Source organism: Carassius carassius, chromosome 1, assembly GCF_963082965.1.
Source record: "Carassius carassius chromosome 1, fCarCar2.1, whole genome shotgun sequence".
Lineage (NCBI taxonomy): Eukaryota > Metazoa > Chordata > Actinopteri > Cypriniformes > Cyprinidae > Carassius > Carassius carassius.
The window spans coordinates 35,593,651-35,609,300 of NC_081755.1; the positions used below are offsets into that span (position 1 = coordinate 35,593,651).

Here is a 15,650-nt window from a genome sequence, read left to right on the forward strand (position 1 = left end):
AGCTTTCCAGCACGCCTTTCCATTCTCACATCAGGAAAACTCTAACACGGTCTGTATTAATCAGAATTAAAATAGAAAAATGTCAAGCCTTGTGCTTCTCCATGTATGGACTCGAAAAAGACCACAACTGTGCTGCTAAAACATGCAGAAATAATAACATACAAAAAGAAATAGCATAAAATGATCCCTTCCTACATACAACATGCATGCACATATACATGCAGGTACCCGCACCTTTCTCGATATAAAGTTATCAGTGCGTATGCCTGTTCATGCTGTGCTAAATAAGGTTGCGAGTGGTGCAAGAAACCCAGTTAGGAGATGGAATGTACAGGGCTGGCCCCTCCCCCCCAAACCCACTCCCCTCCGCACGCACCATCTGGCCCGGGGTCCATGTGATCATAGAGAGCACAAGCGCTGAGAGGGAGGCTCACTCACAATGTCGGTCTGTCAAGGCAAGGATGCCATCACAACGTTTGGCTGCCATGGAGCAAACGTCATGCATGCTCGGTCATGCTGGGAGAGAGCGGACAGACTAGAGCGTGTTTTAAAGTGAATGCCACAGACGACACACTTTTGCTGCTGGGATCATAAAACACCCCAGACAGGACTGTCATACATCATGACATGGGGCCGATGGGGGGACGCATCCTTCAGGCACCTCATGTATATTCATAAACCATCACCATACATTACAACAGAACCAAAATTACAACAAAAACCTGATTACAGGACAATAACAACGCTGAGGATACAATTTGCCTACATCCTTCACCTCCACGTAAGGCCAATGAGAAGACGATTCATGGTGGTGGTGACAGATCGCTGTGAGTAGTTTGAGATCTGATAATGCCACTCTCATTGGAGAAGGATGTGTTGACTCACTGACTGATGAAGCGAGGGGAACGGGTCACGATTGGTGTGCCGCCCACTGTTGCTACAGTATTCTGTAACACACTCCAAGAAACTGGGATCCTGTGAACTACACCTTACCTCCAGAGGACCCTCTTACTCAAAATTACTCAGGAGCTCATCAAAAGTACAACATTAAGCCAACATAAAATGGTCATAATTTACAGAGGCTTTTAGAGGCTAATATCACTAACCAGGGATCAACAAGAAGAACATCCAGTAGTTCCCGTTTTAAATTTCCACTGGCCCCAGCACAAAATAACCCATATTTATCTACACTATAATGTTCAAAGGTTTTGAGTTAGTAAGATTTTTTTGGGGTAATATATAAAATACATTATATTAAATTTTCAAATAAATACAGCTGTTTTGAACTTTCTCTGCTGGAAAGAACAGTACCAGGTTTCCACAAATTATTAAGCAGCACAGCTGTATTCAAGGCTTATAAGAAGAAAAATCGAGCACCAAATCAGCATATTATAATGATTCCCGAAGGATGTGTGACACTGAAGACTGGAGTAATGGCTGCTGATAATTCAACTTTGCTGGCAGAGGAATAACTAACATTTTAAAATATAGAACTCAAAAATAGAAGTTTATTTATATTTAACAAAATACCAACCCCAAACCTTTGAATGGCTGTGTGTATTTTTATATTTCTATAATGTTAAGCTCTGCTTTTAACATTTCACAATACGATTAAAAAATGGTACGCTATTAAACAGCCTTCCAATACCTAGCAATATTCAGTTTAAATATTTAAAATTTAAACCCCCCCCCAAAAAAAAACTAATAATATAAATATCAATTTAACACCCAACTGTTCATATTAAATACAGTAAATATTATACAGGCTCTTATGTATGTGACAGCTGTGTGATGTGTGTACGTGTGACTCATGGTTCTGTGTTAATGGAGAAGCCGTTAGGATAGAGACCACAAGGAGCTATTGACTGACCGCCTCCTTGCATCATCTTGTAGATCTTGCTCTCGATGTGCAGCTGTGGGTGCTTCGTTTTCACACATTCTAGCTTGATGGCTACTTCTTCCCCCACGGAGATGTCTGTGCCTGGAAAATCAGAAAAGAGTGGAGACAAAATCAGTAAAAATCTATATATAACCAAAAGAAAAAAGCGAAAAATGGATAGTGGGTGGAGAAACAACCAAATTACTTGATATGTCTAAAGTAGGTAGCTTTAACCAAAAAAAATCTGCTCACGTACCCGTGACGTATAATACACGCATACACGAGCATTAGAACAATAAATCCACTCAACTAGAGAGGCTTTGCAGTGTCTAAATACGCTTTAGCTTCCAGTGCATTATGAGTCATTGGGACACAATTAATATAACTAAAAAATAATGAATTTGCAGGCCTACTAAAAAATAAAATTCCACATATCTAAGGTTGACTCACGCATGCAGCTTTCCAGCATGAGGGAGTGGGCACAATTATCTACACGGACTGCTATACCTCCTTTCCGGCCCACCATCTGCCTCACCTCCACATCCTGAGCAGAGGATGCTGAAAATCATCTACAGTCATCTTCTGTAACAGACTCCCAGTGAAACATAAGGAGAACGACAAGACTGTGGCATTCCCAAGAACTAGGCTATGCATGTGTGTTATGCCTGAGGGATGTGACATGAAAGACAGGATGAATGAGCAGGTTTAAAAAAACAAAAAAAAACAATAGCGGTTAAACGGATCGTAGTTGATCTGTACGGACCAAGCCCCACGGTTCAGCACGCATGTGATCCATGGATTAATTGCAAAATTTAACCAAAATAGAGTGTAAGTTTTTCACTTGTTCGTATTTACACAAGCAAGCGAATTTTAAACAATTCCAGAGATAAAAGGTGAGAGGAAACTTGATTCATTGCTCGAGTGCTGTTCTCTACACGCACAACTACACGCAGACGGCATGCAAATACCGAACTGAATCCTCCTCTGAATCCTCTGAACACAAACATAAACAAAATTCTGACAAAATACCCATCTCGACAATCATTAAGGTAAACGCAGTCAGTTGTCTCTCAAATGAACGAAAACAGCTGAGAAAGAAATCTGATGTGATGTGTATCATTATATCAGATCTGTGCATCAGCTCTTAAAGGGACAGCAGCCTATAAATACTGCTGCTGTCATTAATGGTCATCAAACAACAAAACAGCTGTGATAAAAATCTATATTTAATTTATACAGTGAACACTGCAGTGTTATTTTCCCTAATTATTAAATTTCTGTACTTGAATACTACCAACCTTATTTTATCTGTAACATATTGTGTTGTATTTATCAATGCTTGTAATTTGTGTTTTTTTTTTTACTGGCTTTTCTTGTCTCTTTAATCATGTTCAAATGTCCTTAGTTAATCTAGTAGTATTTGCTGTGGTATCAAAGAAGTACTTCACTTTAAGTTAGGGCTGTACAATTATGGCCTAAAATCAAAACCTCGATTAATTGAACATTTTGCCTCGATTACGATTATTGAACGATTATTTTGTTTCCGTTTTGTTTTTTTGTCCTCATAGTTAACTGACAAGGTTTGTACTGTAAATATGATTGACTATCAGCAGTTATTTTATCTATGTTCGTAACATTTCTTACTAGGCTTGGGTATTGTTTGAATTTTATCGATTCCGATTCTTATCGATTCCTAGCTTCGATTCCAACATGAGCAAAAATAAGCAGCCTACAAAACACTGCAAGAGGAATTTTGCCTGTGATTAAAAAAAAAAAATAACATAGCAAAAACAACTAGATTTATATAAATTTCAAATATTAAAGTGTTAAAGACAAGTAATAAGATAGGTCAGTAATAAGAAAGGAACAAACAAATTAGCAATATCATAAATACAACTAAACTAAATTTCAGGTACAGAAACTGTAATTAAAACTTTAAAAACAGTGCATAGTTTTCTTTTTATAAATAAAATAAAGATTAATCAAGTTATTAAATATATTCAGTCAAGATCAGTGAATGATTTTCTTTTGTTCTTTGATTAACATTAATGACAGGCAGCGCGTTTATTAGGCTGTTGTCTCTAAGCAAAAATACTGCACGTGTGTTTTCTTTCTCATCTGTTTATGTTCACATAAGACAAAAACGGCTGTGTTTATGATGATATACTGATGTAGTTTTCTGTATCGTAGTTTCGACTCAGAACAACCTTTTCTACAGTTAAAATACACAGAACAGTCCGAGAACGGACACAAACCGGGAACCCACAGCGCAACCGCTGCTCTCTGTGCACGCGCTTGTGCTTCATGTGCGCTGCACACAAACATGCTATAATAAGTTTTGAGATTCTAAGCTACTTTAGTGATAAATCACAGGACAGCGCTGACAACTAGTTTCTGTGTTCCTCTGTGCGCGTGATATTCATAGCTACTGTTTATATGAGTGTTCGTGCCACAATGCAGCTGCGCGAACATGGTAGCTCCATATAAGAATACACATCCGTTCATCTAATTGCTTGAATGTCCAAACCATAAAACAAATACAACTGACAAAGTTTAGTGAACACACAAGGCTCTCCGCTCACACCGCTTTGCTTTTATGCCACTAACTGGAGAGCAGAGTCATGTGGCTACACACGCGCTAGTATGCTTTTAAGGTGGAAGTGTTAACAGGATTAAAAAACCGAAATAACCGAAATGGGAAAATTACGTCGGTTAGAGGTTATGAATTTCGGTTTTGATTATATTTCGATTAATCGTCCAGCCCTACTTTAAATAATAAATGGGAAGCAAGTTAAATTGAACTTTTTCTTTTCTTGCTGTAGTTAGCTGTGAAGCCATTATGCCGGACATAAACTGGCATTAGCTTATTTGAAAGGGTGGTGGTGGGTATAACATCAACATGTTTGATGACAAATCTCACTGTAAAATGCCCCTCCACAATAGACAAGAGTGAATATGACATGTAATACTCAACTCCAAAGTGACTTCCAGTAATATGAATCATATAGTAACATTTATCAGAATTGTAAGAACAACTGCTGTGTCACACAGCAATTAACTGTTAACACATTTTGGTACCAAGAAAAAAAAAAAAAGTAAAGCAAGCATATCACAGGATACAAGAAACCAGAATACATGCAGAAACTACAACTAACAACTTTTCAAGTGTGAAAACACAGTGCAAGTAAAAGCAAATACCGCACACACAAGAGATCCTGTTGGTGCCTGTGCCAGGACGTTTCCCTAGAACTCGTTTAGTAAATATGGTTTAAATGTTGGATGCGCAAGCGGTTTATTTTTACAGGTCAAACAAGTGCTATACCAGGACCATGCCGCTGTGGACCTGGATCCGGTACACTCCTTTTGAAACTCATGTATACATTTCCAGCCACTGCGCTTCCTGAATTACCATGATCTATTTCCATTTTAAAAAGACACTCTAAGAGGCACAAGCAGTACCAGCTTCATAGGACACACTCTACAAAGCCATCACCTGTCATGGCTTGTGGAAATAGGCAAGCAAGCTAAACAGGCCAACTGCTTAGATGGGCCCAAACGATACGACACTGGTGATTGTGACCCTTTTCAATCACAGCTGTAGTGGTTTTCCCACAGTCCCTAACTCCTTAAACCCATCCTGGGAGTACTGCGCATGAAGAGTGGTATAACAATCAATAATTGTCAATTAGGGCTCCCCTCGACTAAAGATTTTTCTGGTCGACTAGACGTAATTCATTTTAAGTATTAGTTGACAAATTGCACATTTATTAATAAACATTTAAATCATAATGAGACTTTAATTGCCTACATAGCCTATAAGTGCTCAAGTAAATATATAAAGCCTGCCACAGCACACTACAGAAGTAATGATTATGAATGTGTCATGAAAATGAGGCTGTAAGGAGGCAGTAAGAAAGCTGCAAATAACATTTTCATTATTTACTGACACACTATGGTGCTTTCTTTGTTTTCGGTTTAAGAGATTAATTCAGCGACACTGACTCGTAATCTCCGCAGTAGTGGATGCGCCTTGTATGCATGTTTCATACGCATTACATCATCTGAGAATATTTGTGTTCCATTTGAATTGGTTTATTTTAAAGTAGACATTTCGCTCTCTATAGATGATTTTCTATCTTTAAGTATGCATGGAGATTCGCGCTCAAGTTCACAGAGACCAAGAAGGCAGATAGCGCATCCTGTTTGCTTTCATTATTTTACAAAAGCACAATGTTTTGTTGTTATTGTGAATGCACACAAGTAAACGCAGAATTTTTATAGATTCAAGAGATGTATTATTTGTATCTGTATGACCAAAAATCTTAGGAGAATTTTAGGAGTGAGTGCGCCAGCGCCTCCATCTGTTACGTAGTGAGCACTAACGTTCAGCTTCAACATTAAATTGAGCAACCATGTAAAGTCATATTTCAGATGATACGCCATATTTAAGCTCAATGAACAATATGGGAGCATTTGGATGTCCTGTCCGATATACTGTATTACCATAGACTGGCCGTTAACGATCTGTCCACCACGGAATGCGTGACTTCGCCTGTGGAATTTTTATCTTTTTGCCCTGCGACTAAAAGGGTTGGATATCGATTGGGTTTTTTACGATACGGGTGCCATATTGATACTTTTAAAATGGTACCAGTGCCTAAATGGTGCCTGAACAGATACTTACATTAAAGAACATTAAAAATATTTTAACTAAATCCATAGTTTCCGGGTTTCTTTGAGCATCTTGGAGATACGACCACAATTCTTCTTGATTTTGGATTCTGGATTTAGTTTGTCTCGGTTTCTTTGTGTAATCACAGACAGATTTGATTAGGGTGAGATCAGATACACGTGGAGCACTGGCTGTTGTCTGACTGCTTGTGCTTTAAAAAAATCTATACAAAATTTAAGGAGACTGACTCTGAGGCGATCGTGAATGTGTACAGTTTATGGAGCTAAATGCTATAGACCCTCTAAAAAAGCCTAGCGATGCCCATGCTTCTTGTGTATATTGAGGACCGTGACAAATATTTCAATCGAGGCACCAAAATGAGGCACTGAAATCTGCATTCTGATTCGGTTCATACTGGTTCTATAGGTAACAACCCTAGTAACTAAACAACTAAAAAATTTTTGGTTGACCAAGCCTCTTCTGGTCAGTCGACTATTAGGGGGCAGCCCTAAATACTATAGCTCTTCAACACTGCTCCTGAAAATAAAATGAACTGGCCAAAGCTGCTAAATGCATGAGCTGGCCAACACAATTAGCTTAATGAAGCTACACATTACAGATGATCAAATATACATGATGGGTCAATAAAATGCATGAATGAGCAACAGCTCTCACAGACGGAAAGCTAAAAAGAGGCACACTATCAAAAGTATTAATGTACCGCAAGTCTGCTACTTTGATACATAGGACATCCTTAATACAAAACTGTGGGAGAACAGATTGTGCTGCTTTTGCAAATGTACAGTACGTGAGAATTCTTCTGTTCTCATGAAATCTACTGTAAGAGAATAGAGTTATACTTCTGCCTTATTTGACTATAGAAAGATTTTGGTAAACCAACAGCTTGTTGGGACCAAAAATAATACTTTCAAGTTCTCCTTTTTTTTTTGGAAGCGTACAACTAAATGGTTGACAAAATAGGTGTCAACCTAAAAGCTTTGATTCTGGGCGTTACAATGCATTTAGGCAACCTGTGTTTTGTTATGAAATTATGCAACATGATCATAATCATCATGACAGGAATCAGTGAAAATTCATTTGGTAGACATTCTCACCTAAAAGAACACAAGCATGTCTGTTTCAGTTGCAAAACAATAGCGAGGATCTGTATGCAAAAAAACACTCAAACACATACGTTTTTTTTTTTTTTGTATCTTTGTATCTATCCTTACATTCAATAAGAGCTAGACAACATGGCAAGACATGGGAAAAGAAAAAGACAAATGATCCTGATGAAAAAAAAAACATTTAACATGTTGATCTTGAAACAACCCTCACAGAACAACATGATATGCTGACTTGGCTAACAACACTGTCTTCCTGTTTCTGTGTCTGTTTAGATTAGGTTAGGTCTTGCCCAAATATACCATAACAAACATTTAAAACATTTGTGAAGCTGCCCTAAAACTGAAACAGTGACAGATCTTTGCTTTCATAATATGACACAGAGTGTAACGGATTATCAGAAATTAAAGTAAAGCAGGGACTTGGTTCAATGCATAGGTTAACGATTAGATTTTGGGCATTACACTCATATGATTGCTAGTTTGCGATTAATTTTTGTAGGGGTGGAGCTAAATGATTAGAGAAGTCCTGCATAAGTCACCAGACAGAAATCTGTTACTTCACTGGAGGATCGAGTTATAACATATTGATTAAAAATCATGACAAGAATATGCATAGATGAATCACTTACAATAAGATCAATAACAAGCATTTAGAAAATACAAGGTGAATTTTTATTTCATTTAAATTTTAACAATGACAACAATTAAAAAGGTTTTATCAACCCTAGTATATTGTTTACATCACCAGACCACAAATAAGTCAAGGCATCACAAGTTTCCTAAAGAAGTACATTGCCACAATTCTTCATGTAACCTCAAACATTCAACAACTCCACTTATTGGGTTAGTTCACCAAAAAAAGAAAATTTGCTGTTTATCTGTTTACCCCCAGGGAATCCAAGATGTAGGTGACTTTGTAACTTCGGAAGAACACAAACGAAGATTTTTTAACTCAAACCGTTGCAGTCTTATAATCGCAGTCAATGGGCTCCACAGTTTTGAGAGTTAAAAAAAACAAACAGACAAAACCAAATTAAACCATGCGCTTGTGACAATACACTGAGGTCTTAAGATATAAAACGATCGCTCTGTGCAAGAAACTGAACAGTATTTGTATATATGTATATGTATATATATATGCATTGATATATGTATATATGTATTGAAGTTGATGCCACATTAGTAGGGCTGGACGATTATGGCCTTAAGTCAAAACCTCGATTAATTGAACATTTTACCTCGATTAGGATTAATGAATGATTATTTTGTTTCTCTTTTGTTTTTTTGCCCTCATAGTTCACTTACAAGGTTTGTACTGTAAACAGGGCAATAGTTGGGGTTTGCGGGGTCCCGGTTCAGGTTGTACCAGTTGGACCTGTTTGAAAGTGTTTAATTTGTATGTTCGTTCTGTTTATTTGTTTATCAACATGCCCGCCACGTCCCAGAATGCAATGCGGCGCCCAAGCCCTATAAGGCGCGGTCACTTTAAGAGACAATGAATGCATCCAATATAATACACATACGATTTTTTTCTCAACGGTTTACTTTAACCTAAGAAATAACTGACAGTTTTTTTCGAACATACTATCAAAGACGGGTATTTTCACATATTCTTTTATGTATTTGTCGGTACAAGAGCAAAAACAGACAAATTCGGTGTTCAAGTGTTTTGAGATGCCTCTCTCTGTGTGAGCCCTGAACACCGCGGTGCTGAAGTGGGCTCTTACACATCCTTTTCTGTTTGTTTAAACTGCGATTTGTTTTTGTTCGTTGAGGTGCAGGAGGAACTTACAGGAGAAATAAGAGCTCGGTTCAGTGTTGCTGTCTGTGAGACGCGGCGCTCTCTCTCTCCGCGTGCACACCGAGCACAGCGCGCGAGCAACCAGCTACTCAGTTCAGCTTTTCCGCGTCTTGTGTTTGAATGCTTTAAAGTCTTTTGAATGTTTGAATGGTCACATTTGCAAGTGGCAAGGCTGAATAACACGTGAAAATGATACGCATTCATGTCGACACGCAGCAGCGTTCTGTCAACTGTCCGGAGCGTCTTTTTAGACTGGCCTCAGCCAGACGGTTGAGATCGACTATTAAAGGTGGGATATTTTTTCCTATTGAAAGAACGATCATCGCTCACTATCACCAGTTATTTTATCTATGTTCGTAACATTTCTTACATATTATTGCTCGGTTTAAGAGATAAATAAATATTAAAGGTAAACAGTACCAGTACGAGTGATTGCGTGTGTGAATTAGTCATACCGTCTCCATATTACTGTGAAGCTGGGGGTTGTAAATAGCCTAGTCCTTCAAACGTAGAAAAATATGCTATAATAAGTTTTGACATTCTAAGATACTTTAGTGATAAATCACAGGACAGCGCTGACAACTGTGTTTCTCTGTGCGCGCAATCTTCACAGCTATGAGTTTTCATGCCACAATGCAGCTGCGCGAACACGGTAGCTCGATATAATACACATCAGATCGTCCAAACCATAAAACAAATACAACTGACAGAGTTTAGTGAAGACTCAAGGCTCACCGCACGCGCGCCATCACTATGTGTTGAACCGGCGTTCACCTCCGTGTTTTGCTTTTATGCCACTAACTGGCAGTATCATGTGGCTACACACGCTTTTAAGGGGGAAGTATTAACAGGAAATAACCGACATGGGAAAATTACGTCGGTTAGAGGTTCTAAATTTCGGTTTCGATTACTTTTCAATTAATCATCCAGCCCTACACATTAGTGTCTGTTTCTATGTGCCAGGGTTATCTACTAACATACATCTATGTCTACTATGCCAGAGCAAGTACACGCATCACACGCAGGATGTTGTGAACACGCTCAGGACAGCTGGACATTGTGGTAGAACAGTAGGGCTGGGCGATATATCGAATATTAGCGATACTATCGGAATAATTTTGACGACGATGTACAATTTGAATATATCGGGAATATCGAATATTTCAAATTCAAGCATACTTTCCCAAAAGAACGCGCTGAATGTCCAAAAAAGGAACCTGTAACTGCTGACTGCTCTACGCCCCTCTACTACGAGAGCTGTAATGATAGCGGTTGCCAGATAGTTTAGAGTTTAAATCTCCCAATCAGAGCTCCACTGTTACAAGGATACATTTTCTTCCCGGTGTTTGCTTATTTTAAGCAATCTGGCAACCATGCGCACGTGCTCACTCCTCATTGAGCACTCGGAAGAGCCGCCGACGATAATCTGAAAACACTAACAAGCTGGAATTGAGCGATCTAATGAAAGCGTCGTTCAGCCGGTCTGTGTTCTGTCGTGAGATCTCAACTGTATTGTTTGCATTTGTGATTCCAAAATAAATGCACTTACTCGACCGCTGATGTTTGAATAGAGAAACATAGGCTATGGCCATTTGGAATTACTATTGGGGAATTTCACTGATATGTTTACCAGTTTCCATAATATAGACAGAGAGAATGCAAAAGTCTTTGATATTCATTTATATATATATTTATATATAAGAAATAGCTATGTGCTTCAGCAACTAGCTCCCCATCCAAGAGGGTTTTTAGTGTCAGTAGGAACATAGTTTCATGCCACAGAGCTTCTCTTAAAACCACAGACAGTTGACAGACTTGTGTTCTTAGCTTAAAAACTTGTTAAAAAATTAAAATAAAATACTTATCCCGGTTGCATAGTTTAAATTGTGAATTGCATGCACTAAAAAGTTGACAGAATGCACTTTCTGTAACTGTTACTTAATTTGCACTGCTTCAGTTACATATAGGCCTACATTAGGGCTGGGACAACGCGTCGAGGTCATCGATGACGTCAACGCAAAAAATACGTCGACGCAAAATATGCGCATCGATTCGTCGACCTGTTTTTATTTCTCTAAAAAACTTTTGCAAAACGTTTACCTTATGTGCGCTGAATATACACGATGGCCGGATCAACATTCTGTCCAACGTTATATAACCAATCCAGGGGTTTTTCTGCATTGATCTTTTTTTTTGGCGGCTGTCAAAGCCTTATTTGATCGGTGAGTGATCTGTGCTGCGCCTGACAGGACGCGTACGAGAGAGAGCCCCGGCTGTGTGCGCGCAATCACAGTCTTCAAACAACACGAGCGCTTCTTGCTCTCTCTCTCCGTCGTGCATATTAATCAAAATCATTAAACACGATAGAAAAAGTGCGAAACACCCAAGTTTCACGTGCGCTCGCGCATTCACAATCTTCAAACTATACGAGCGCTGTCTTGCTTGCTCTCTCTCTCTCTCTCTCCCTCCCTCCTGCATATTAACCAAAATCATTAGACACGATAGAAAAAGGGGGACGCCAAAGTTTCACGTGGAGCATTCGGTGATTTTTTTTTCTACATGACAGGCTGCTGGCTCCCACTGTTAATTTTTATTTTTTGGAAAATCACTCTCTGTATTAGCTTAAAGCCCTAAAGTTTACATTGGTTACTGCATTCTTTCAATTGCTCTAAACAAGTATTTTGAGTGAACTTTTTTATTGAATGCTAGACATCAAGTTGTTGTTATTTTCATCTGAAAGAATAACTTTTTTTCAGTAAGCTAGGCCCTATGTGTTCAGTAAGCTTGTTTCAGTAAGCTATGTGTTTAAGGCTTCAAGGCTTCAAGGTTTTATTGAATGCTATCTCTATACAAGTGCAAAGTAATGCATTCTTAGTCAGTCTTTTATTTTGTAATTTTAAGAGCAATAAACATATATTGCAATGTTAAGGAATTCATGTTTTTTTCATTCAGATATGTAAATCAACATGTATAAATTGTTAGTAGTCAATTAATTGGGAGATAATCAAAATCGAATCGGTCTGTAAAAATTAATCGTTAGATTAATCGATGCATCGAAAAAATAATCGCTAGATTAATCGTTTAAAAAATAATCGTTTATCCCAGCCCTAGCCTACATGTATTCATTAATAAAAAGCAGTAAGTGATCTCTTGGTCTAGATTTTTTAACTGCTTAAATTAGCTGTTTAATCTAAATGTTTTTTTTTTTTTTTTAAATTAGGGTTTAATTTGGTTTTGTCTGTGTATGTTTTTTTAGCTTTCAAGCCTGTGGAGGCTATTGACTGCCATTATAAGTCTGATAGACTGCAACGGTTTGAGTTTAAAATCTCTGTTTGTGTCTACTGAAGAAGCAACGTCACCTACATCTTGGATGCCCTGGGGGTAAGCAGATTTTTGGGCAAACTATTTCTTCAAAATCTGATCAAATCCCTGTACGGCCGGAAATTGGAATATTTTAAAAGGTTCCTGCCAGGATTTACTGCTGTTTGTCAGTGTGCACAGCTACTCTCATCAGCCACATTTCCATTTAATTGAACCAAGTCCATTGTTGGGGATGGTGAGATTTTCCCATCACACACGAGTGAGACCAGGCTGCAGAGCTCCAATTTTCCTGCCTTTTTTAGCCTCGCATTATGAGTGCATTCACAGGAAAAGAGAAACAGCGACACATCAGATACATTAGAGGCATATTAATATAATGAACATGAGCAAAGCCTAGACAACTGATCAGGCTTATCACAACAAGTCCTGGCTAAGCCCATGCAAACAAACAAGGTTCCATTCAACCATTTTCCATATTAACCAAATCCAAGTCACTTGTTTTATTTGTCACAGTCAAGACTAAGGTGGATGGTACATTTTATATTGTGCATTTCTCTGTAAAATATCTCCCCTTGATCGTTTGGCATTTCATGCCTCTATGAATGTGTTACACCACCACTACTGGTGAATATCAAAGACTGCAAAGATATGTACAGTGGAATTTGATTTGCCTGGGCACATTCAGCAGAGAGAATGTTCTTCTTCCCTTATACTGACAGCACAGGGAACATGTTCAGACACATTCACTCAATACATCAGTAAACACTACAGTGGCCCATCCTTAACACAGCTGTCTACTTGCACATGGTTCAACAGCGAATGACACAAATGACTTTAACGCCCTTGGTTACTTTTCATTCACTGCTGCATATCAATCATGGTTTTGGACTCTTTAGTCTTCTCTTTTCATCTGCTTGAATATCTGGTTCCTTCATAACACTCTCTCTCATTTTTTCCCCTTTAAGATAAAAGTGCAATACTTTCCTGGGGAAGCCTTCCATGATGTAAGCTTGTAGATCAATAAATGTCAGTCGTCACCCCAACTGCAGGCAGCTGGCATATTTCTCAACCCCCACCCCACACACCAGGCCCAGGGCCCTCCAGAGGGATTGAGGGTTTGGCCTGAGCCTGTCTGGAGAACAAATTGGTTGCACAAATCTCATTCATGTGCATATGCTCAAATTCATTTTGCATGACCACAAGCTTGTTGGTTTGTGCAGTGCAGAGACAGATGGATACTTGTGTTGCAATGTTGAGATTCAATTCATTAGTGAGAGATCTGCTAAATAAGCATCTCTGGTAAATGAGAGAGCAGCATGTTAAAGCAGTGTGGGTCTAATACCTGTTCAGCAACACAGACTACGTTTACAAGCTGTTAAAATTCGGGTTATGGTCGGGTTAAGGTCACTATTCGGGTTTCTGAAACATTCGGGATAACCCGTTTACATGCGTGAGCAGAGAGAGTTACTCCTGTATGCATGTAATGTGTAATCAGTCGCCAATATCCCGATGTAAACGGCGAAGCACGGTTAGCGTCTGGACGTACGGACAACAAGACGCAATATGCGTCATTTCCGATTCTTCTTCCTGTATCCAAAGACAACAACAACAACAGCAGCAGCAGCAGCAGCAGCAGGTGGATAATGAATAGTTTGGGGCAGATAGCGATAGTCTTGTAAATCTCGGTACTTTCTGCCGTCAATAAAAGACATTATGTTCATGGTTTTCACCACACTAATAAAGAAATTGGTCTCCTCCTCGCTCCAAAGGTGTGGTGCTGTGCTGCGTCTCCCCATGTTAACCTCGACTTGTTTACTTCCGCTATACTGCACGCTGGTTTTTTTTTTATGCGCCGTCTCTACTCAAAAGACCAAGATTCCTTGCGAATAGAACATGTGCAGAACACACATTTTGATGGGGATATGCCGAAACGCGTTTACAAGACCAAATATTCGGGTTAGAAAAGGGGTACCCCAGGTATAATATCCCGGTTTTTAAAAACCGGGATATGAGCATATCCGGGTTTTTGCCGGTGTTTACATGGCCGTGCGCGACCGGGTTATTGCTAATATTCCGGTTTTGAACGGGTTATTGGCTGCATGTAAATGTAGTCACAGTAAGAAGAGATTTATGACAACACTGGGTGTTAAACAACAATCAAAGAGCATGTGGACAAAGTGTTCTACAGTGTGGAAAACCTAGTAACAAATTTGAACCAATTCCAACAAGTCAATTAGTTTTATGCTATGCCCGATAACCGACAAATGGCTGATATTATTATTCTATACTATTTTGTCTAAATAAGCAAAAAATAAAACTAAAATTACAAATCAATCATTGAAATGCATACAATATTAGACGACAGCAAAGCTAATCTAAGGCTAAATCCACACGAAGTCAGAGTCTTCTCTATCCTAAATTTTTTTTTCTCGTCTCAAGAAATATCTGCATCCACACGAAACAAAACTGACACAAAATGATGTAGTATACATGCCAGACCAGTGTGGCGCTCTAATTCTGCCACAGAAATGCACTGAAAATGGAGAAAATGACTTGGACTGTGGCCATGAACCTTGCACGCATTATACAAACAAACATGGAACAATACATTTATTAATCTGTGTTAATGTTATTTAATGAAAAGACAATCGTTCAGTGTTTGTTCATGTTTTTGTTTGTTATGTGTTGTAGCGGTGTCTTACTAGGGGCAAGATGTGGACTGATGAAATCATTTTTACAGAAAATATACAGATTCACTGTCCGCACAAAAACAGACTGTACTGTTATTGTGAATTATTACTACATTTTAAAATTCATTTTATAAATATAATTTAAAACATAATTTATACC

At 38.6% G+C, this 15,650-nt stretch overlaps 1 protein-coding gene across 2 annotated transcripts in view; it reads right to left on the reverse strand.

The window, feature by feature from the left end:
• The window catches only part of LOC132148424 (casein kinase I-like), a 31,380-nt gene that overhangs the window by 13,047 nt on the left and 2,683 nt on the right, over positions 1–15,650 (reverse strand). For both annotated transcript variants that reach the window (XM_059557162.1, XM_059557164.1), the window contains exon 2: positions 1,871–1,981. In XM_059557162.1, the coding sequence (XP_059413145.1) occupies positions 1,871–1,981 (111 nt within the window). The remainder of the gene's footprint in view (positions 1–1,870; positions 1,982–15,650) is intronic.